At 41.9% G+C, this 24,914-nt stretch overlaps 1 protein-coding gene across 2 annotated transcripts; it reads right to left on the bottom strand.

Moving 5' to 3' along the window:
* Nucleotides 1-2,901: 2,901 nt before the first annotated feature.
* LOC146973357 (methylated-DNA--protein-cysteine methyltransferase-like) lies at nt 2,902-23,008 on the bottom strand. Of its 2 annotated transcripts, none has more exons than XM_085799849.1 (5): nt 22,895-23,008; nt 20,113-20,261; nt 11,123-11,283; nt 6,524-6,663; nt 2,902-3,693 (listed from the first exon to the last, which is right to left on the bottom strand). In XM_085799849.1, the coding sequence occupies exons 2-5, from the start codon at nt 20,247-20,249 to the stop codon at nt 3,565-3,567; spliced, it is 567 nt and encodes a 188-aa protein (XP_085655975.1). In that variant the 5' UTR covers nt 20,250-20,261; nt 22,895-23,008; the 3' UTR covers nt 2,902-3,564. The 2 variants fall into 2 exon arrangements, with proteins under 2 accessions (XP_085655975.1, XP_085655976.1); XM_085799850.1 differs by having other exon boundaries at nt 20,113-20,258; nt 22,895-23,003.
* Nucleotides 23,009-24,914: the final 1,906 nt, after the last annotated feature.

The following is a 24,914-nucleotide window of genomic DNA, read 5'->3' as shown; positions in this document are numbered from 1 at the left end:
AGAGACCCCCAGACCAGCACTTGAGTTCATAAGGTTACAATGACACACTGATACAAGGTTGCTAAGGCGCACACACACTCACACGCTGATACCTCTCAGGGTTTTCTTTTACTTTCTCATTTAATCCTGCTCCGTCTCACCACCACTGTCCTAAACTTGCTCACGACGAGGAGGAGGAGGAGGAGGAGGAGGTGGTGGTGGTGGTGGTGGTGGGGGTCTCTTTGTTCTGAAGAAACAAAACAAAAAAGAGGCACCATGCGAACCCTCCATCCTCTCGCTTATTCTCTCAAAACACAAAGATCATTACAAGAGCATCAAAGTATGCCATGATTGAAATGATATTTCTCTTTGTAGTTGTGGCATAGCGTGGAGTGTGCTGGTATTAGATGCTGCTGTGGCAGCTGTCGCGGCTGGCTGCGTGGTGCCTCGGTGTCAGGGCCTCTGAGGCCAGGCTGTCCCGGCAGAGAGACAGAGGGGGAGGAAACCTGATAGTGCAGCCAAGCCCCACTCTAATGTCTGTCTATCCAGCTATCTATCCCTGTGTCTATCTGTCTGACGGACTGTTGGACGCTGCCTATCTGCATGCCGGATACTCCTCTGCCTTCCCAGCAGCAGCAGCAGCAGCAGCAGCAGCAGCAGCAGCAGCCGTGCACTGCTTGCAGCTGAGTTAATGTGCTCCAAAAAGTTTCACTCTGATTTTTCTTTTCTTTTTCTGTATATGTGTGTAAGTGGACAAACTTTTTTTTTTTTTTTTGTAGGAAGAATAAAAGCAGCTATTTATGAATCACCGATGTGGCTGCAGGATTAACTTCTGCAGGGTCCCCACTAAGCTTGTGACTCGTACCGAGGGGTGCAGGTCATGATAACAGTAGAATTATGAGGCGGCATGTATGAAGAGCAAGAGATTGAAGCTCAGTGAGTGTTTGTATTTGATGTGGGGGCAGAAAATTGTTCTATAATGAGGAGGGGGGCCAGGATATGAGATGGGAAGTGGGGAGTTGGAGACAGGATATAAGTTATGAGAAGGAAACTAATGTTAGGAAATGCAGAGGTTGTTGTTGTGGCTGTATAAGCTAAAATGTATCTTACAACTCTTCTCTATGATTAATACAGCCCAGCCAGGTCAAAACCGTGCACTAACGCTACGGATGCCACCAACCACATCCTCACGCTTTCTGGGGCTCAAATGAGTGTGTATCATATGTGAGAGAAAGTGTACGTGTGTGTCTATGTGTGTGTGTGTGAGGGGGTTAATAAATGTTGAATCAAACGCCGCACGAGACACTCACACTCCTTAAGGGTTGCCCATTAGCGGTGTGTGGGTGCATGGGGAGTTTATCAGTGTCTGGGTGATTTATGAAGTCAGACTCAATATCATCCACTTCACCCACACACATATGGACATACACATGTGCACACACCAACAACGCATGGCCACATGCTCTCACACGCACGCACGTGCACACACGCACGCACGCATGCACTCACACGCACTCACACGCACTCATGTACTCCCCTCTCCCCTGAAATGGAGGCAGATATTAGGCCAAAATTAGAGGTTTCACAGAGATTAACAGTGCGGATGATGAGATCGCCTCAGCCTCTTTTAATCTAATTCCTTTTTATCTCAGAGCCAGCGTGATACGGAAGTGGTACACATGGTAAAATTACAACCACAAAATAATACAGACATAATAATAACAACACTGGGAATAATGCTGATAAATGCTAGAATGCCATCAACATGTACAAATGGAGAAAATAAAAGGTGTGAATTATTTCAAAGAGTTTCTGTGGGCACCTAAACAATTACATGGTCAATTACTGGCAGCGTGTCTAGAGCTTTCATGCTGGACTTTTTTTTTCTTTCTTTCTTTCTTTCTTTCTTTCTTTCTTAACATCATCTGCAGAACTCTTCAGACATCAGTATCTCTAGTCGCTAAATTTATAGCATTCCATAGAATTTACTTAGCCACAAGCAAAAAAAAGGAGGGTGCTTACAGTGCACTTCAGAGTGCGCCTGGCTTAAATGGGACCCCTTGTGGCTGTGTCACAGCTCCCTTCGTTAGGGGGCTGACTGTAGCCTGTAGTCACCACAGGCATCATTAGCCCTCTGTGAAACCACAGACTGAGTCTCATTCTTCATCTGCCTGTCTGCTGCCTCAACATCTACGCTGCGATGGTGCTCCAATGGCAGAGTAAGTGAGTCCAGCAGCACGGCAAAGACAGCCGCACGGAGCTGATCGGATAAGAAATTCAAAAATGCAGCAAAGTTCAAATGTATTCAGCGAGTGGGCCACTTGAATTGGTTCTGAAAAGGTTAGAGCTGAGGTTATTTTTGGAGGGTGGATTATTAGGCTACCTGGGCTGAACAGAGGAGGAATAACTATGGCCAAGTAAGGGTCACTCTGGAGCTGCAGTCGACAGTGAGGAGAATTGAGGATTTGGGGAGGGGGGGGACTAAACTGTCATTTTCATGGTCAATCTTTGTGAGGAAATGTAGAAAATAAAAGTCCGGGACATATTCAATTAAAGGAACTTATTTTTCTAAACACACGCCACCACTGCTGCCCTCTCCATATGGTCTCTTTAAGAGCGAATAATTTATCCCAAAGGAATTGGAAGGAGGTTGTGATGAAAATAAAATAACATAATAAACATTTAAGTTACAGATTAAATGTGCAGGATGAATTCAAGGTTGAAATGTTGATTTCTGTTTCCCGTTCTGTACTGCCCTCTAATGGAAAACACCACTCAGAAATAAAAGAAGGAGCTCTGACATCCAGAGCTGCAGCGGGAGAGAGAAGACATACAGCATAATTAATTATGAGCTGAACTGAGTGAACGCTACATGAAATCAATTTTTAAATTAAATACAATTAAAATGATGAAAAGGCAAGGTTTGTCATTTTGAGACGTATTTATTTAAACATGTCTCGTGAAACATAAGTACAGTATATAATGTATAAGACATCTCTTCTCTAGGTGGATTATAAGGCGAGAGCAAACAATGAGATCTAAATGAAGACAAAACAAATGCTTCACTACAAAGCTTTGTAGCGGTAAAATTCAGAGCCTTTATCACTGGATGTTGAACAAAGCATTCACTTGGCAGGAAATTAAAAAACCAACGAGAGGTACAAAGACTAATTCTGCTAAGGAAAAAAAAAACAACAACAACAACAATGCAAGAGACATATTTTTAAGGGAATAATAATTCTTTAGAAAAACCATTCCAGCACTATCTGGCAAACGCAACGGAGACCCACGGGAGCATATGTTTGTAATTCCTACTGTTCTCTGTTTAAGTTATTTTTGTACATTCTAATTCTGCAACAACTCTGTATCACATTAACTATGCAGCATCTCTATTCTTAGATTTAAAAAAGGAGTATAAACTGAATATTTACAAGTAGCTCCAGTTGTTCCACAGTGTGTGCCAAGCACGCTAAACTTTATGGCCCTGTTTTGTGTTCTTTAAAAAAAAGAAATCTGGTCTGTGTGTGTGTATGTGTGTGTGTGTGTGTGTACACTCAGCGAAGGACAGTTGGCCTCTGTCATGCTTTAGCCTTCCCCTCTCTGCCTCTCATGGGTGAGCAGCCATTGTTTGAGATGGTCGCCCTTGCCGCTCATGTACGGCCCACTCTGTCCACTGCTAGAAATGACTCTGTGGCAGGGAATGATGAGAGGAACCTGGCACGCACACACACACACACACACACAGAAACAAAGACAGAGGAAATGAGCACGTGCAACTCCTGCAAATATTATGCAAGAACATTTTGACATGCAAACACAGACACTTTAAATTGTTTGCTCCTGCTTCGTCTTCAAATAAACAGTGATTTTTTATCTTTCATTTAAACGGTTGCAAGCCCATATTTTCAGCAAACAAGTTTTTCAAACTTTAAGAATAATAATTCCATCATGTGTTACAACAAAACTAGGATGCCTAATATTTGAATAAAAGCAGATGTACAGATTTGAACTATAAAAATCAAATGTTTTCTTATTCCCTGGTTGACATCCTATGTCACAGCAACAAAACAGTTGAAGCTGTAGGTAGCAGATATGTATTTTATATGAAAGAATATCTGATTTAACACATAAACGGTGTGACTTAAAAGTAACCAACATGCAGAAAATATGAATCTGCACTTTTTTTTTTTTTTGCTCTTTTTCTTTCGCTTTTTATGTGCATGCACCGCATGAAAACAAAGTGCCACACCAGAAGTGTCTGGTTTGATCCTGCACAAATCCACATTCAGGGTGATGGCTCAGTCTTTGGGTATAAATGTTTTTTACTCTTTAATAGTGTAAAGCAAAGAAGCAATCAAAAATTAATGGGCAAAAACACCAGCAGGATGAATATTCAATCGAGAGGGTGTCAACATTAAGATCTGATAACCCTGTGATCATTAAAAAGAGGAAGTCGGTGGAGCGTTTACTCTTGTTGCAGACGACTGCCAGGGGGGTCCCGAGTTCTTTGTAAACTAAATGGCTGGAGAAAGATTAAACAAGCAAGTCTAAAACACTTCGATCATTGTGAATTCAGAACAAGGAGAGAGGCAATGGTTGGAGTGAATCACAGCAATTATTTCTTTTAAATTTTTCTTAATGCTGCCCTCGTTTTCTTCCTGCTGCATTGTGACGGTGTCTCTCCAGTTGAACCCAGTTATCCTGACTTGATGGCTGCAGCTTCAGCCTTTTATATAAAAAAGTTGGACATGCGGTGCGTTTCAGTTCAAATCCATCATTAAGCCCGCTCCCATATCAACAGCAATAAAACTTTCCGAGCCCCAGATTAACCTTGCAGACAGAGAAATACTGCTCCAGTATTCAGATCAATACTGTTCCCCGGGTTTGGAGGGAGAGCAGGGTACCCTCAAGGCCTTCGGATCTGCCTCTTCACTTGGGGGGAAAAGAGCACTACACCAGGCTTATCAATACTCAAATCCTGGTGAAGAAGAAGTGCCACAGAGAGGCGAGGATCGATTGAACACACTGAGCTTTTCACAGCTGAAGCCTGAGTGGAGCAGCGCTACTGACAAGTAATTGACACTGACAATCTGACTCTGGATCTGTATCAGGAGCTGAGGGCTCAGGCTCCCAGCCTCCCTGACGAAAGGAAAGAAATGTCTGTAAAACATGAGACTGAGAAGTATTATACAGCCATCCAGAAGCAACGCCACTGGCTAATGTAATGTATAAAGTAGTACATAATATTAAACACAAAAATGCAATATTTTTTTTCAGATTTTATTTGCATTTACTCTTTGTTATAAAATGTGTTCATTATTAATTACTTCCCTACTTTAATCACAAAACAGCACCAAGATGAGGATGCACACAAGATATATCACAGCATATGAGGGAGAGCATCTCACTGGCTGTATTTCTGCACAAGAAGTGTTCTCTGCCTCACAGAGCACACCGGTGGTGCCCACAGCACTACATGGGCAGAGCTAAACGGGCTTTGATCAAAGGGTTTGATCAAAAGAAGACACACCACTTGCCCTCTAGCCCTCCATTTTGTACACAGTGGATTCATGGGCAAAATGATGCGGGCCAGGTTTCCTACAAGAATCGGAGATTTGCAGCGAATATCTACAGTAAAGACTTGAGAGGATGGAAACAAAAGGTGTGGGCTTAAAAATCGTGCTGGAGGTAGAGTTTGACTTCTTAGCGGGAGGCGCTTATTTCGCCATCGCACATGTTTGAAAACACCTCCAGTTTAGATTACACACACTGCACCAGGGAAGACTTGTACTGGAGAACTCCAGTGGTGTACATAACTTCTCCTCTGTAGGCAGTGAGGCACTTTTTATGTATTTTCAGTGTTTGGTTATCATTTGATATTTGTTCAGAATAGATTTTAGATCAATTTATTGATTTGAATTGCAGCTTTTTACATATTAATTCATTAATTCCCCATTTCACTCATTCATTAACCTTTTATACGCCTCAAATATTGGTGAACAACCTTTGTATCTATAGGAATTTGTGTGGTGTCATTTCAAAAGATCCAAAGAAGAGGGATATTTTATTACAGTAACAGCTGACAATTATTTTCATAATCAATTCATCTGTTATTTATTTTGTTAATTGACTGTTCAGTATAAAAAGTGTCAGAGGAGAGTAAAAAATATCACCTGAGTTTCCAAGGTGTCTGACTATTTATGACCAACAGTCAAAAACCAAAAGATGTTTTGTTCATATTTATATAAAACAGAGAAAAAGCAGCAAATCTTTCACATTTTAGAAAATGTAGAGACTTGAATTATTAAAAAGGAAAAATAATCATCCATGGCAGTGATGTCATGGGATCCCCAGTGCAAATTCCTTATTTATTATCCATATAAAATGACTAATTAACAGCTGCACAGTTTGTCCACACAACAGATTCATTTGTCTCATCGTTAATGATCAAATTAAATCAAACTAAAACACAGTTACTTTTCTCTGTTCGACTGAGTCAAGTATGCAAGAGAGAAGCCCGTCAATCAATGTCATCCACACTCACCGGGTTCCTCCTCATGGCCCCTCCCACTGCTCGCACCGCTCTGGGGTTTCCCGCCATCTCAGCGAGGCGTTTGTACGACACCGTCTCTCCAAACTTCACATCCCTCTGAAGTACGTGCAGCACGCGGCTGGTGAACGCGTCTACACCACAAAGCAGAGAGGACAGAGAGGAAGAGCGAGAGACAGCAGGAGAGAGCAGGGAAAGCGAGAGTCCCTCATTTAATCTATCAAACTGAGACAGCTGACGAGAGCTCGGCACGACGTGGATTCTACTCTCCTCAAATAAACCAGTGTTTTCACTTCAAATCAAAACTTGGACGCGTCACTGCGTTTTCATTCACTTTGCAGTTTTTCCTGTGTTTGAGGTTCAGCGCTTCTCCAGAGGTGCTCTCTGACTCTCCCTTTTTTTTCCTTTGCAATACTCATTAAACAACCAAATACATCGAAGTCCCTCAATTTGACCTTAGAACTTATATTAGCATGCTACAGAAGCTGATGTGAGAAAATTATTTCTATGGCAGAAAAATCTAGGTTATGCTTTGAAAGGTCACAGCTAAAATTAAAAAAGTTCGCTCCTTCATTTAAAAGGATTAAGAGAGGCCAAAAAGACGGCAAATCTGCTCCAGATTTTTAATAATAATAATTTGAATGTTGCACACCATTTGTGGCAGTGGGATGACTTTGAGGTTAATCAGACCAATTTGTCCTTTTAATTGCTTTCTATTCAGAGTAGATTCATTATATCATCTTCACTTAAATGGCGGAATTCTTCAAATCATCCGCAGCTTAACCGACCACATTAACGGCTTTGATTTCATTAGCACTTTAGCAGTAGCATTATCTTTTTTCTGGATTACCAGGCAGTGACTCAGAGAGGCATGTTTGTCTAGCTCTGATTGCTGCGGAAAAGGGGGAAAAGTATTTGAGGCATCTCCAAAACCTTGGGACACTGATGCACTGAGGTTGTGTAGCGAGCGAACAACACTTTCCTCGGCACGGAGAACAAGATGAGGAACAATAGTCTCGTTATCAAGAGGGGGTGAAATTCTTCTAGTATATACATGTACTCAGTCATGAAAATTCAATTAGTGATCTCCCATTCTCTCTCATTTATATGGTCTAAGAGAGCACATGACAAGTGATCTATGAGAAATCCCTCTAAATTGGCATTGTGTGAAAACATGTCACACCCCTGTCTCTCTTCTACAGAGTGAACATCCTTTGCTCCCCAGGCTCCCTCGCTACCTTATAGTCACTCTCCGCTACACAAAGCCACGCGAACAAGGCAATTTGCCTAAACTGGGGGGAATAAGTGTAAAACCTAAAGGGGATACATTTGATTGATGCGCACCCATGTGAGTTCTTTGTCTTGAACAAGGCCCGTAGGTACTGTTTAATAATTTTTCAGGTAATAATCACGCTGTCAACGAGATGACGGGCTCTTACGCAGACAGACTTAATGTTATGAGGAGATAAGATACACCCCTGAAATTTCTTTTATGCATTATTCTCCCTCATAAAGCTCGGATTTGGCCACATGATGTGCGTGGTACATATTGATATCGCTTTGTCACTGGTGGGGAGATGACAACTTGCCCAGACTATGGCTATGACAAATCCCTTTTGATGCAAACGTTATTGACAAACAACCAAAGTCAGTGTCAAGCCAGCAGACGCTGCTGAGCACTTTTGCCTACAAGTAGACCGAGCAACAAGCTACGGCTCTGTTTACACCTTTCACAAATCCTGCGCAGCTGCGTTTTTTTCTCCTCCTTTTTTCTCTCTCCTCCTACTGGAAGGTTTCACATCTTCCAACAGTTGTGGACAAAAACAAGTGTCTGCGTTTTCATCTGCCGCTGCAGAGGTTAAAGAACTTTGCCCTCATCAGTGTTAGTGACAGAGACTTCATGCGGGTCACTTGAGGTGACCAGCAATGATTTGGAGAGCAGTCCCCTAGCCCCATACTTCATAAAGAGCCTAATATGGTGTGTCTGGGGTCAGGACCCTCTTTAGATCGGGGTGCAGTGATGTCAATTGTTTAAATAAAAGTTGAGAGGAACCACTTACATGTTTACAGACATCCCATAATTATGTCACAGGTCATTACCTACTGCGAGGCCAGGTGATAGGGCCACTGCACAGGCAGAGATATTGACCCAGAGTGAAATCGAACAGATATAGTGATTAAGAAGGTATTGACATTTATGATTGATCTGCTCATAATTTTGTATATGAGAGCAATTTGTGAGGAGAAAAAAAGCAAACGAAAAAAAACAATAAACTGAACTCCATCAGCAGGCCTGATAATGATAGATTTGGAGAGATGACTTCCAGCTGACAGTCACCTCATACATGGTTGTGAGAGTAAAAAGACAATAGTGGAAATGCAGCTACCTCATTATCCTTTGTGTCTAATGGGAGGGAAGACTTTGACTCCCAGTCAAAGTGTCTCTTGAGTCTTGAGGGATCCATACTTTTGAAGGCTGACGGGGTGCTGATGATTCTCTGATTATTCGATATTCTGAAAACGTTCATTTCCCTAATTCCTCTCCACATCACAGGGGCGAGTCCTGGTGAGTGTCTCATCTCGCCCTGCGCTGTGCACAGGGGGAGGTTCAGGCTCCTGCAGGAACACAGTCATTTGGGCTTTGAAGAGCGCCCTTCCCCCCCTTTGCCAGGCCCCCTCCCCGCACACTCCCTGTGCCGCTTACCGAGACTAAGATCCTCTCGTCTGTTACATATGGATGTATAATTAATGAGATAAGAATATGCATCGTTTTAAGAACCCACGATGGTGTCTGTGTTTTTCTGAGGGGGGCCAATGCGGGCGCGTGCACGCACGCACACAAACATGCGCAAGTTCGACGAGCACGGCGCTCGCCATCCATCTACCCGTCGAACCAAACTCGCGTGTGATGTTGCACATGACAATCAGTCAGACAGTATAGAAAACTGCACCTCGAGTCTCCTTTCATGTCACCTCTGTTGCTCAGGTATATCGTGACAGCTAATATGAAAAGTGGCTTGTTTTGTCAGAAATGTGTAAATAAACATGGCAACACTTCAAGTGAAGGTCACAACTCAATATTACATGACAAGAGCTGCGAGAGCGCTGTCGCGTTCAGGTTCTCCCACAAGATAACTGAGCAAACAAAAGTTGGTTGTCACAGATTGTAATGACCTGATTAAACTTGTATTTTTTTCCCAGGCAGGCGGTGGCTGCATGACTGGATCGAGTAGGAATTTGTAGAGAAAAAAAAACAACAACTAATCCTTCATATTTGTGAATCAACAAGCAAAAAAAAAAGGAAAAAAAAAGAAACCCTCTATTTTCTTCCCTCAAAAGGCAAATACTCTTGATGCTCACATTTAACATTTTTATACTGGCATGGCCTATGGTTCTGACTACTGAGAGCAATCCAAGCCTAAACCCTGTATTTACTGAGCCACAAAACAACAGGCGAGGGAGAGAGGTGGAACACAGCACAATCACCTATTCAGATCAGGTACTAATGAAGAATTCCATCTATCCTGAAATTTAATTAAAACCCCAAAGACTTCAGATGAGATGCGATTTGAAAGAGCCTGGGGCTGGTACACAAGCACTTGGTGGCGAAGGGAATCACACTGAAAGTTGATATCGTAATTGGTCCTGATGTATTTCTGCATTGCCTTTGCGGGAGCGTGGGACTCATAGCTGTATACAGGGTCTCGATGGAGTACCTGCTCATTGAAAATGCCATCACTCAAGCACTGCAGATCTGCATGAAATTAGAGAGCAACTAAGGCCTGATTGCAGGGGAAGAGAGGCACAATTGTTAAATGCATATATTAGAGTTATTTTTCTCCCTGTGTAGGTGTGCTTCTGACTTTAAATGAGCACCTCTGAAAATCTTTAAGTTAAAATGCAATGAACGTCTCAGTGTGACAAAGAAATCGCCGGTAATTGTTTTGGAAACGGACGCAAACAGGAGAAGTTTATGATTTCAAAAATGAGTTGTCAGGTTGGAAGTATTGTTTGTTTCCTTGAAACGAAAAAAAAAAAAAAGGAAAACTCCAGGGATAATTAATTCCTCATTTCTTTCCGTACCACCCTCGATCATTCACTCCGCGGTCGCAGCTACCAGTTGAAAGGACACTAATTGTCCATTTTTGGGGTGCTTTCGTTTTACTCGCCCTAGGTGACTGGTCAAGCCAACAATAAGCTCATTCAAACTTTACCACCATTCACATGTTCTCATTAAAAAAAAAGCTTCCTGTCTGAAAATGTCAAGAGTGGAATTCGATCAGTTTCAAAGAATGTGCCAAGAATCATGGAAAAGCTTGCCAAGACTAACACGCGTGGTAAGAGCTGCCACAGATTACTGAACCAAGTTACAGCTCTGTGTTCTGTTCTCTCTCCTTCGCTCACCCACTCACTCTCCTCTCTCCCTGCTCTCGCTCTCCCTCCCTCACCCCTCTCTCTCTCTCCCTCTCTCTCTCAGCCATAAAATACTTCATTATAACACAGTGAGCCAGTGAGTGTAAGTGATGTAACTGACAATTAAGAGTGAAAGCCTGATCCCAGTCATGGCTCTGCAAATATTTATCCATGACAGACCTCCTTGCAGGGCGGGGTGGTGAAAGGCAGGGAGCGGGAGACTCCCAGCGGTCTGCGGCTCACTGAAGTACGCCTGGAGCCATTCAACGCAGCGCTGCAACTCGGGGCTCGTTTCTGCCGGGCTATCGTTGACCACACAGCTCAGGGGGGCCCCGCTGCTCCTGTGAGGGATATAAGGCAGGATGGGGAGGTGAGGTGGGGATCAGAGGAGCAATCATAATGCCCAATTCTTGGTTGAACAGTGCTAAAATATGTCACAGGAGTGTAATAACACGCCACGGGTGACACAGATGCAAGATGACATAATTTGCACGGCGAAACTAAAGTTGTTCATCAAGACGTGCTTAAAATCTAAAGTTACACGCTCTGGCGTCGCTCGTGTCAGTCAGCGGCGACAAATATCAGAGCAGTGAAAGACGGAGGGGAGTTCAAGAAAAGAGAGAGACAGTAATCCAGACATTTGTTACAGTAGATATATATTTATATGAAGTGCAGCGTGATAGAGTATGAAAGAAAACATTGTCAGGTCATAAGTAACAGCGCTAACACATTATTTCAAACAACTTCAGCAGAACCAGTTTCTGGAAGGAAAAAGAAAAGAGTTTTCAAAAAGTCTCGCAGCTGTTTCAAAAAAAGAAAGTTAAGAGCAGAGCGTTAACAACAGTTTCAACTCTGCTTGGGTCTAGTTTATAGTTCATGACAAGAATAAATGGATTTTTTGGCCAGAGCGGCGCTGGCCAGCAAAGCATCGCACTTGGACGTGCATCTTAGCATGAGTAGATGCTTGGAGGAATTTGCCGATGGTTGAGTTGGCATCACTTAACAGCTGAATTTCTCTCCGCTGCTGACCACCCCCCAGGTCAATGCAAGCAGACTGACCCATATTTGACACTTAAAGACCCTACTGGGAAGGTCCTCTCTTAGCATGTGCATTACTGCAAAGTGGACCTCAAGCTGTGTTGTGGATCTAAAGCAGGCCGCCAATTCCATTAACTGGTGTACAGGACTTATAAATAAATAATATCACCATTTAAGTGCCCCTTTTTGAAAATTGGCTTATCCTGTATGGTATTAATAATAGACATTTACTTTGTTAAACACACAGACCGTCTCTCTCCTGCCCACCGTAACAACACGGCCCTAAAGTGTTTTTACACTTCTGCAGGTCACAGTTTGAGCAACGTTTTATATTGGACATGTGAAGCTGAGGTTTACTGGAGTGTTATGACTGAGCAGGTCAGTTTTCAGAGAACCGCTCCGCCTGCTAGTTTGTGGCTGTGCGATGGAAATCTCCTGGGTGCCGTTTAACAGTGGGTGTAAATACAGTAAAAGGTGTAAATACTCTCATTTCTAAATAAACCACACAGCAGTTTATAGTTGAGTGGTGAAAACTCGGAAACCCACTGGCGGGTCCTGTGCTGAGACCCGCTCAAACAATGGCCATGGCTCATGGCAATCTCTGTCGGCATGGGTGAGTGCCCAGCCAGCCCCTACTTGTCATTGTCTCTCCTTTCTATCCCTCCCCTCCCCTCCCTCCCCCAGCTCTCCCCCCCTCTCTATTTCTCTATCCTCCCACTCCAGCTCTTTTGGCTCCCCACCACCTACACCCCGACACCCACCATCCATCCCCCCACCCCTCTCTCTCTCTCTCTTTCTCTCTCTCACTCTCTCTCAGCAAGGATCTTCAGGCCACTGTTCCCTCTCTACACTCCCCCCTCCCCACCACCACCACCACCACCACCTCCTCCTCTTCCTCCCACCACCTCCTTTACCCCCTCCACACCCCCTCTTTCTCTCTGAGAGGATGTTCCAGCCGCTGCACACTGACAGCTCGGGGATATTGTGTGTGGAAATGTTCCTGTTGGACCCGCAGGCCCTTACAATCTACCGGACAAAGGCTAGAGCACCTTTGCTTAAGGCTCGGCACCTTTGACCTCCAGCTCACACTTCAGAGTTGTCACCGTGGCTAATTTTCCTCTCCCCTCAGCCCTCCCGATATGGATGCGCCTGCTTTAAAGGTGTTTTGAGTGATACAACATTGACAGTAGTAAAAGTTAATGCAATGCAGTACATGTTATGGCCGGTAAACAACACCAAAATAAATAAATAAAAGTGGAACAACATCAGTCGAGCTGAAGTCTGTCACCTCTGGGTGCGATGGGGGATTGTTTTTAAAGAGCATGTGGGCAGTGGAGATGTAGCTCCTGCACAGGCAACATTTCCAGTCGCTTCAGGCTTCAGTGAATCACAAATCAAGCAGCATCATATGATCTTTACAGAGTCCACACTGGCACATTAGAAACTGTGCCCTTCAAATGAGAGATTAGAGATGTGTAATAAATGTCGGGCTAATTACAAAGAAACTCTCAAAGGAGGAACGATCTCTATAATGTCTTAAAGTAACTGCCCCGTATAAAAACTAAAAATTATAATTAGCAGTGATTACAAACAGTACCTCAATAACTATGTTTAACAAGTGTGCTTAAGTTTAAATAAAAAAATTCTAATTTGGTCAAGCAAATGTTGTTATTTATTGTCTTTCAACCAGTTAAGATCATATCTCTTTTCATTGTCCTTCAGGCGTTTACTATTTCATCACAGGTAAGGAAATAAGAAACTAATTCCAAACTAGCCAGGACCTGCTGCACTAAAAAGAATATTTCCCTTGATAGAAGATTGTGATTTGAGAAAATTTCTAATATTGTGCTCCTGTCACAATCAATTTCCAATTACCATAAATCATTGCTGCGTAAAGTGGGAGTCATTTGGAGTCTTTCCTATTTTCCAACTCTAATATAAAGAATGAATTGAGCATTTATATAATGTTGGAGGTTATTTCATTCAACCTGGAGGAAACATGCAAAGGAGACAAAGGCGAAAAAAAAAAGAAAGGAAAAAGACTAGCCAATTGTCAATTTCCTTTAACATATTCTCTATCTCTCATTGCACAAGACTTCAGTGAGACTTTTTCTATCTGCTGCAGACGTAAGAATGAAACAGGTTAACCACGGGATCTAATTGAAAGGAATCTGGCGAAGGGTGTAATGGTATATTGCACAAAAAAGGGGAAAAACTCAGAACTCATGCCTCCATCCTGTGAAGCGTGATGGCGCTCATCCTGACTCGATCGGCTGTCACTTTTGACACAGCCTGCCAGAGTTCTCCTTCACCGATCATGGGTAACATGGCGGGTCAGAGGATGAAATAGAAAAGGCCAAGAGCAGTCCAATATTTTCCTCAGCCTTATAGCTCCAGATACTTAACTCAGAGACGTCAAAGACTCAAGAGAGCATGAAAAAAGCCTAAAATGACTGTCTAAAAAGGGAAAAAAATACAGCATGTCTCTATGAATGTCAAGATCCTGATGGTCTCTGAGCCAGAGGCTGTGATACAATTGTAAGCCACTTGCTCAATGCAACTTGTTCAACCATTTGAAGATCATTCTGATTCCTATCTAGCTACTGCAGCAGTAAAGTGGAGAGCTTTCCGAGAGGCAAGCTGTGAGGAATGCCTCTTGGTCTGTTGTGGGCCGCACGTTTTGTGCTCTGCCGTTTTCAAAATAAAAACAGCTGGGCCGGATAAACTGCTCTCTAGATATACAACAACTCTTATTAGCAAATGTCCACCGAAGAGGCTGCAACGCTCGCTCCAATACATAAAGGTGGTGGTAAAATACTGCAGAGTAGGCAACAAAGCACACAACAATTAGGTCTTCTCCCAACTGGCTAGCCACAGGAGTCAGTGAAGGCATGTATTACCAGAGCCTTAACTCTTACTCTATTATGTAGTGTATCCACACCCCGACGAAGCAATGTTTATCTACAACAGACTACTGAGCAGTTTCAAATAGCGTTTTTAGCCTCTATTCTCAAGTGCCACAGTAAGAGATTCCAATTACCCGAATGGTAAGGAGCCAGTGAGGGAGGCATAAAGTACATTAGGGATCCCCTGTAACTGCAGGGACCTTTTAGAGCCTCAACTGAAGAGGGCCGAGAGACTGGGGGGACAGTGACCCTGCATGGATAGCCTCTGTCAAAATTTGACCACGTCAAGCACAAAGGCATTATGGGAATCCAGTGTCACCAAGTCCTAATTACTGTCTGTGTTCAGAGCAAATTACTGCCTTGTTCCTCTGATTAGCGAGGAGGCTAATCTTCACCTGTGTACGCCAGCACTGCTGAGGGCCCTTGAGTGTTAGCGCTTCGTCTTCTGTAATTTATTTTTAAATCAGTGCCCGCTCCCAGGAGTTTTGAGTGTTTTGTTGTGAACCGCTTACCATGATCCCCACCACCGCCCCCTCACCCCTAAATCCTTGACTAAATCCTTGTTTGGTGCCGCAGGAAGATAAGCAAGAACAACACTTGGGCATAATTGACTCGTACTCCTCTCCAAGATGTCAGAGCGGAATCATCTCTCTGCATATTGCGTTAGTATGTCACACACTGTACACTTCTGCATGTTGCAGATATAGAATCCAATCAAGTTCTAAAACAAACTAGCGCAACCCTCGTGCCGGAAAAACTTCACGGTCGACAACAGGGGGGTAAAAACAACAACAACAACAACTACTGCAGGAGCTGCTTTTGGCTTCATCTCTACAGTGAGAGGTAACTCTCGCTCGGGCTCCCGTCCTCACCCTGGAGGGTCTGCTTTAGAAACCACAACATTTGCAGATTTTCATCTGAGCGAATGTCAGTGTCTCGTCTACATGGGAGGTTTACAGGTAGTGTGTTACACAGGTGTTGGTTTACACAGGAAATGGCACATGCAGCCTGATTGGGACAGTCCCGCGAGACGGAGGCATAAACATAGAGCACAGATGGGTCCAAGGGCCAGTGGGAGCAGCACCTTAATGAATACGCAGCTGAGTACTACACTTCACAACATGCAAAACAATATTCTAAGGCTGCAGTAAAAAATAGAACAAAAATCATCTGAATATCATTACACAATGAATTATTCATACCATTTCTAAAGGGACTACGTCAAAACGTCTCCCCCCTGCTTTATTGATGATTTCATTCAATATCTCAGCAGATCACCGTTTGTATGACAAAGCATTTTAGTTACAAATGTAAGCAGTTTCCTTAGCACACAGTTATGCCTATATAGCCAGCACAAAACTAATTTAAATTGATTAAAATTATATGTTAGGCTAAATATAATAGACTCAAAGAAAGAGAGGGAGGGAGGGACAGAGAGAGAGAGGAAGAAAGAACAACGGAGAGGAAGAGAGAGAGGAAACGATGGTGGAAAAAAAAATACACAAGTTGTTGCTATGTTTCCTGGTGTGTGAGCACATCGTGTAAACAGGCACCAAACAGGGAACACATTTACCATACTGCTATTCAGTGTGAACCAGGACATTGATTCACAACACTACATGAGTGTGAGAAAAACGATAAATGCATCACCTCAGATATTTCACACTAACATTGGTAGTGTGTAAAAGCTGTTGTGACAGCTTGGGTATTAGGGCTAGATATATGGAAAATGTCTGGCTGCTTATGAATGCCAATGTGACTGGGGGGTGACAGGTTTGACACAAAAACACTCCACCTCAGAACAATTAGGCTGTTCTCAGGCCCCATCCAGTGTTGTCAGTGATAATGGAAAGCTGTGAGGATAACTGGTGATAAATAGACTTTAACACCCTCCTCCTTAAGAGCAATGCAGACCTGCAGTCCTCTCATATGCTTAACTAATCATGACCATGGCCAGCAAATTCATACAAAAGACTAATTACTGTTGTACTTCACTTCAGTCTCAAAGGCCTCTTATATAAGGACTTGGGGGTTCTCTTGCCTCTTTTCTCCTCTTGATGGGTATTTTTTTACAAGTAGGCCTCGTGCTAGACAAAAGCATTTAAAAATTGGTGATTGCTTTCATCCGCTTTAATTACATTCAGAAATGGCATTTCTGCCACATAATACACCCCTATTGTTTCAGAATTATCTGGCTTGGGGAGTAAAATCTACAATATTTGACGATGCTCCCGAGCTAAATCGCCTCTTGAAATTGAAATATGCAGCCGAAATACAAAATAAAAAGCCAGCCTTTGCAGCTGATATACTGGAAGCTCCTTGGCTTTCTGCAGAATGCTATTATTATGCATATCCAGGTAGAAAGTTAATTAACCCAAAGCTTAAGCTAATTATGGTAGCAGAATGCTATCAACCAAACGCTTTCAGTCAGACAGCTGTCCAGAATTTCATTTGCTAATCATTTGTCTTTTGCCGGAGCATATGGTACATTTCCCCGCTATCACAGCAACAACAAACAGATGAAAATCATTAACTAAAAACAATGTGCAATGTGAAAAATCAGACACAGATTTATAAGGCTTTGTGTCAGAGGAAAAAAAGGCGGATTATGGCCTGGGAAATATAAAGATAATTTTTGGTTTTAGCCACTTAGGATTTTAGGCTGATCATGTGACTGGGGTGTGCTGGGAATTCAGATGCACAAATATATTGTTTATATCTATATGCAAATGAGACAGAATGTTTATCCGTGTAAAATTAATTACAATTTTCTATAGGAGCATATGCAAAGACCCTGTTCTTAACAATTTTTAGCTTCTAGCGCATTTTGTGCCTGTTCTTTTTTCTCTTTCTAACACAATATTTTTGTGTTGTTAAAAGTAGAAATCCCTCAGCTCTGAATTAAATCAATTATTTTCCAAGAAATGCTTCATGCATTTTTTTTTCTTCCTTTTCATAAAAACACATCACACTGGCTGTTAAAGGGTGATTGATATCAGCATTGCCTCGCGACATTATCAGGCAATAAAGGCTACTCAGGTTCTAATGCAACATGTCATACACAGGCTCCTGTAGTACATTTCTATTGAGGACCTCACAAGCTAAATTGCTTTTTTCCTGCTCCCCCACATCTCAGCCAGCTTGACAGACAAATTGATCAAAGCATTGTAAAATAATATGCTCACAAAATGTCTCGGGGCAGGAGTCCAGCCCTTTTTTCATTTTTCACCCTAATAAAAAAGTGCTCTATGATTTCCTCTGTATTATGTGTCTGTGCTCTGTGTGAAAGAGGCAAGAAGCATCATATTTCAGATAATAGTAATCTCCTGTAAACAAAATGCGTATCATTTTTCTGTGAACGCTGAGGCCATGCTAAAAACTAAAGGGGGGAAAAGCTGGTTAACAGGGAGGCTGGTGCGTAGGGCCCCAACAGGGGTTGTTGAGATGTAATGAATTTGTTCATCTGATGGTGCCTTCAGGGCTGTCGTTAGACTGGCAGAGGAGGTTGATTTCAGGAAATGTTCCTAAGATCAGTTAGGAAGCAAAAGGGGCTTGAGACGTTTCTATTAGAAAGAGCTGACGGTCATGGTGTGTAAGCAATACTTCAAGGGCGTTTATGTAGCTATAATGGCATTTATCAATAACTATCTATCAATGCCACAAATGCTTTTGTTGCTGCTTTGGCTGTTCAGCAGCGACCAACAGTGAGTTCTAGAAAACAAACACACTCATATAAGCCTTCAAAGCTTTGTCTCGCGCACAAATATATATCTGCTGCAGGTTTCCCTTTATGTTATGCATGGACCTTATCTATTTCCCTTATCCAAAATATGCTCTTAGAGATCATTTATCACCCTGACTTCCTAAGCCTGCACCACACCACATCCAAAGCTGGAAAGAGCCTTGTTTAGTATGTCATAAATAAATCAATGGAAATGGCTGATCTGAACTATTACTGCTACAGGCAGGCTTTTCTGAGATCTACATGTAAAGCCGGTTGCAGAGATAAGCCTATATTTTGTCACTTTATCTCGCCTCCCTTAATGCCTGTTTACATTGCGTTACTCCATATATCTGAGGTGGCTCTGGTTCCCCTGTCCTATGACAATAACCTTGTATTCAACTAGTCGTGATAAAATCTAAACATGTGGTTTAGTGATTTCTTGCTCACACCTTCCAGAACGTACAGACAGCGATGTGATCGAAGCTTCATTTATGACCGACATAGCAAATGATATTAAACTGAGAAATGATCTAGTGATGCGAATCATTAAATTCATTTGCATATTCCTACTGAACCTGAACACACAAATTAAACCCTGTTCACAAGGAGACGGGGAAAGGTGCTTGCGCATGGTTACAGGACATCTTCCATAATCAAAATTCCATATTATTAATTTTCTCACTTCAACTCATTAACAACAAGTGGAATGTTTTTACTGCTTGATGAATTTTAGGAAATAGCAGACAGTTGAGGAGGAAACACATGTTGAGGTATAATATACAAGGTTATTAATGGGTTTCCATAAATTAGAATTTGAACATACATTTTCAAAAGGATAACTTCCTATCTGGGTGCATTTGAAAATGGTTTAATTTCCCAAACCATTCAAGTTTATCAAATGCGAATCTGCGATACATGGATATTTAATTTCAATCTAATCAAAACTAATCTGAGATGTAGGATGTGGACCTGTTAAAATAAGGAATAAGTACTTATTAACGGCAGGTTTAATCAGTTTCAGTAAGACTGTCAACGATTTTGAGGGATGGGTACGGCGTGAAATGCAATCACATATTACATTTCTGAGTGCCAGTTGACACTCAGAGCAACTGCATTCAACTTGGAGGAAACATAAATAAACAGGAGCGAGCGGTCCATGCTCCCCGTGGCCTTTGGTGACCCCACAGACATCAGCTCTAATCAACTCCCCTGTGGCTAATAAACAAGTTATTTTTCTGAAATTTCAAATATACTGCAGGAAGAATCACAACCACATGCCATCAGAAATCTAATTTCAAGCCCAACTGTATTCTAGTGCCCCTCATATTTCTAGTGCCTGCTCATATTTGCCCAACTTTCTCCAGGATATTTCTTGTGGGATCTACAAAAATGCCCTGCTTCCAATGAGGAATGGTGGCACTCCATCACAGGAGTGGATTCTGTCTGCCTGTAAATTTCACACCTTTGTTTATCACGTCACCAGCCCGGCTGTTGTACAGTACCTTTCAGCAGGTGCGACATCCATTAGGATCTGGATGGTGTGCACACCATTCTCACATCCACTGACTTGGATCGTCCCCAGGGGGCTCAGCAATGAGATGGTCTTCTGAGTGCACTGGCTCTCCCTCTGCTTCTTCATCTCACTGCCCTGCTAAAGAAGCACAAATTACACTGCGTTCATTGACATATTCATGTGGCAACTTTCACAATTTCCCACACATATTTGCATTGAATGATCTATTGAAAACCTAGCGGGCCACCAACGGATGATGACTTACATATTTGAACACCTAGCCTCCAAACAATGTCATGATGTGACTTGATCCCTACATTACTATCCAATATTTCTTTTGTGCATGGAAAAGAATACGCCTATCTAACCAATAAATCGCCCATTTTTTCCCCTCTTTCTGTTCTATATATCACATAAATGAGAAAAACAATGCAGTCTGTTCCCTTGTCTGGTGGGGGATTCCCAAGATAGCTCGACATTATTTTCAATCCGTCATTTTTGGTTGATGGCCGGGATGTTTTTCTAGCATTAAATTTGTTCCTTAGGGTGCAACTCCGATGGGATTCTGGTTTCCAGCCCTTAACAACAGCAAAAACGTGCAGCTTTTCTGACGACTGAGATGGATACTGGCAATAACCAGACAGCAGTTCCTTTTTTATTTTTACTTTGAGGGAAGGAGAGATGATTGACTATGTTATATGTGAGTTTTTGAGAGATGGGGGTTATAATAAATAAAGGTCACATTGATTGTGAGAGTTCCAACCAAGGAAACCTTTCCTTCCCGAAACCTTGATCTGAAAAGTGTCCAAAAGGGTACAAACACAATATCTCTTTCCTCTTCTTTTTTCTAACAGAGCCTGTAATCCACATTCATTAATTTTTAACACATATGTTTTTGTGCATTCATTCAGACATATGCAGAGCCACAACTAACAAATACTTTCATTATTAATTAATCAGCAGATTGTTCTTTGGATTAATCATTTAATCCTTTACTGTATAAAACATCTAAAAATGGCAAAAAACAACAACAACATGCCCATCAAAGTTTCCAAGACTCCAAGGTGATCTTTTCAAATATGCTGTTATATCACACAAATAAAACATATTCCGTTTACTGTGAAGACAGAAGAGCAGCAAATCCTTTAATTTGGCAACCTGTACCGAGAGAATGATTTACAAAAGTGACTCTGATGAATAATTACTAACCAAAATAATAGACATTTTGTGTTCATTGACTAAACTTTTAATTGACTATTCACTGCAGCTCCAATATATCAACAGACTAAGCACTCTCTGATGGAGAATTTCCTCTCTAATAATGACATTTTATACCTAAAAGATTTTTTATCAGCAAAACAAACACTTTCAAGAGAAATGGAAAGGGTAGCCTACTTTAAACTTTTAACACTCATTAGATGCAGCCCCCGGTTAGTTCATCAAGGAACAAAAATAAACTATAACTGAAACAATTAATCAATCAATTTCAAGTGGCAACTGTTCCAATAATCAATGACTTTTATTAAATTATCATTATTTTAGGGAAAAATACCAAAGTTGCAGCTTTGATTTGCCGTTCCTCTTTATCTTATGTGATACTAGTGGGTATTTTTTGACGTAGCTACGCAAACATTATGTTTTTATATTTCATAGATAATTAAAAATAATCCCTATACAGTAAGTACTAGTTGGAGTGCTAATACAAATGATATAAAAATAACATGCTCCACTGCTCCATGCAGCCTGCACCCCCCCACCCCCTTTTCTTTCTTTTTTTACACTCAATAAGGGATATATTTATCTTTACATTAAACAAAAGTTATGTGGTATAAAAGTAGTCATGCATTTGCACTGTTTCATTTAGACTTACAGTTGCCTCCACCACCACCCCTCTGCCACCCACCCTCCCCACCTCTTCACACACACCACCACCACATCTGTCATGGTATGCGATCACAAATGCGTCTCCTTCAACTTTCTTGTTTCTAGTCTTGCAGCTCTCTCACTGTATTCATCGGGGGTTTGCCTGAACTGACAATAAAGGCGAGAAATTTCTGAGCCAAACAATGGTACAGTGCACTTTGGATAAGCGCTGAACACACTGCCTGCCATTTAGCAAGCTGGTAATGGACTCATAGATAGAATAATGGACTTTGGCAATAATGGCCTTGGCTAATAGTCTCTGCACTGATTAAAAATAATGCTATCATGTTTGTTTTGTGCCGTTTTTCGGTGCAGCAGACTAGTCTAAGTGACTACTTGACTGTTTACCCGGCTCTTCACGGTGAGAAACAACAAACAATAAGCAGCTTGTGTTGTTAAAAATCACTGGCAGCGTCCTCATGCTCGTCAATCATCTGACTCGTTTCTCATTAGACTAGTTCCCGGTCAAACCTGCGTGATTAATTGAGTAGAAACGCGGTGTGACTGCGCAGGTGTGGAAATGCAACATGTGTCCTTGTGCTTTTTTTTTTTTTTTTTTTTTAATTTTTAACATGGACGACGTTTGTGCAGAAACGCAGATAGGCCTACACATCGCTGCAATTGTTGGAAAGTGTAAGTATGTAACAAGTTGTTTAACTTGAGTTGCAATATTAAGTTTGTGCTTAAAATTGGGGAAAATATAAGCAGTGGTTCGTTTCTGAAGACACTAACTTCCCCACATGGTAGCCCTCGGTAGTTTCAGATAATACGTGTTGTTTCTTCACTGCAGACAATGACAAACTGTATCAAAGTTGGTATAACACTGTAAATTAGCCTTGTTTTCTTACAATAAAGCCATTTGCATCCGTACGGTGTCTGTGCGACGGCCGCGTCTCTTCCCTCTGCAAAACAAACGTGATAAAAGTCTCTTCCTGTTTCCAGCCACAGCGTGGTCGAGCCGGCCAATCGCAAGAGGGAAAAGTCCGCTCTCGCTCTCTCATTGGTCGGTATAAAGTCTCCGCTCCGCCCCCAGCCAGGGACAGACACAGAAGGCTTGTCTAATAAGTCTCAAGTTGGGATTTGGGGTCCTTCAGGGGGTCCCAGCACACCCAGGACTAGTAATGGTGGTGATTTAGATATTTGATTTACTTCATATTTTTGGAAGAGAAGATATGATAAGGCATATTTTGAGAATTAATTTCAAACACTGTTATCTTATAGCTGAGACATTTATCCAATTCTATATCTCCAGTGACAGCTTCTCAGTGAGGACTTTAGGGTCCCGAGTAAAATGTTTGTGTATAAAAACACCTATGTGACTCCGACATCGTATGCATTACCAACTAATAAAGTCAGGATGTTATGAACAACACATAAGGCAGGGCACAATCCTTTTATTAGAGTTTTATGCTGTTTTAAGGACAGGGAGTTGCCTTATGTTGCCTTGAGCTGTCGTAGTACATTTACTAGTCCAGGCACATATTTCAGTCATTATGACCAAGTGTGTGGCATCAGTCATGTATTGTTTAAAAATGTCTGTTGTCCTCTGCAGCTTTATTTTTATTTCTGTGGTGCCTTCAGCTCTCTGCATGCCTCCGTTTGGAATGTGTAGGCCGGCGTGGGCCTGTGGCCCACACCCCATCTCAGCGGTGAGGGTGGGAGCGGGGGAGAAAACGCCACCCCTGCAGAGACCATTTTGAAATCTGTGAGGATTTCCGTGCCATCTGGACCCGCTGCCAGTCTGCCCCAGATAGTAAGGGTTGGCAACGGTACCCGACGGTGCAATATGGCTCTCTCTTTAATGAACTACTAACTGTCCCCCGTTTTAATTGATGTGACATTTGAGCCATTTATCTCTGACATTTCAATGAAGGATGATTCTCAGCCTTGCCATTTACTTTTTTGTGCTATTTTCTAAGAGTCATTTGCATTTTTCTGCTCTAAACCTGCTTTTTGTCTCTCATTAGCTAATTAGAGAGCAACATGCACAATTAATAAAAATGAACATAACCTAGTTTGATATAGGCTTGATGAGGGATAATCAGAAAATCACTGTTTTCTTAATATTCATCAAAAATGATGTGAAGGGCTACCTGTGGTAAAAGGTGACTTCGATAAAGCCTTGTAACCTTTACCCACATACCAACATGTAGCCTACAGTGTGGGACAACTTATGTTCGCAGCATGGGGAGAATCAAGCTCAATTAATCAGCATATGATTGCAGTAAGCAGCCCCCTCTGCTGGATCTTCTGAGCCATACTGTTTGAAATCATTTAATGCTGCATTCAGTGGCCAAACAATTATCATATGTGGCAGTCACATTGGATGTTTTTGTGTTGGGTTTATTACATTTACAAAAAAAAGAAATTGCCTCAAATGTGAAACTTTAAATAATTTAAAGACAGCTTTTGCCTTTTTTTTTTCTAATGCTATTTTTTAACTGGGTATTAATTTTAATTACAGCAGGCACATCAAGGCTGTTTTGCACATTTTACATTTTGTTTGTACAGTCATATATATTTATTCTGATGAGTGAAAATAACTTATCTTAAAAACAGGAAATACTTTGGCCATGGTGTATTGAAATAAACAGCCTCCAGTGCGTGTGAGTGACACGACAACTTGGTATACTAAAGGCTCCAGACTCAATTGTTTTCCATAATGACACATATTTTCAATCTTTTTAAGATATCCTTTAAAAACACGGCTCCACTGATGACGACTGTTCCTTTGATTGTGAGCAGCATCATTGCCAAGGTGTGGTGCCCTGTCTGTGTTGGCAGCCGGGCTGATATCTTTTGTTTGAGACTCAAAGAGCTCTTTTTCCTGTTCAGTTTCCCCCATAATTTTTGTTTGTGCGAGGTGTT

Source organism: Trachurus japonicus, chromosome 15, assembly GCF_045865225.1.
Source record: "Trachurus japonicus isolate A0001 chromosome 15, Traja_1.0".
Lineage (NCBI taxonomy): Eukaryota > Metazoa > Chordata > Actinopteri > Carangiformes > Carangidae > Trachurus > Trachurus japonicus.
The sequence above is the reverse complement of the archived record's forward strand: the minus strand, read 5'-3'. Positions and strand labels throughout refer to the sequence as shown.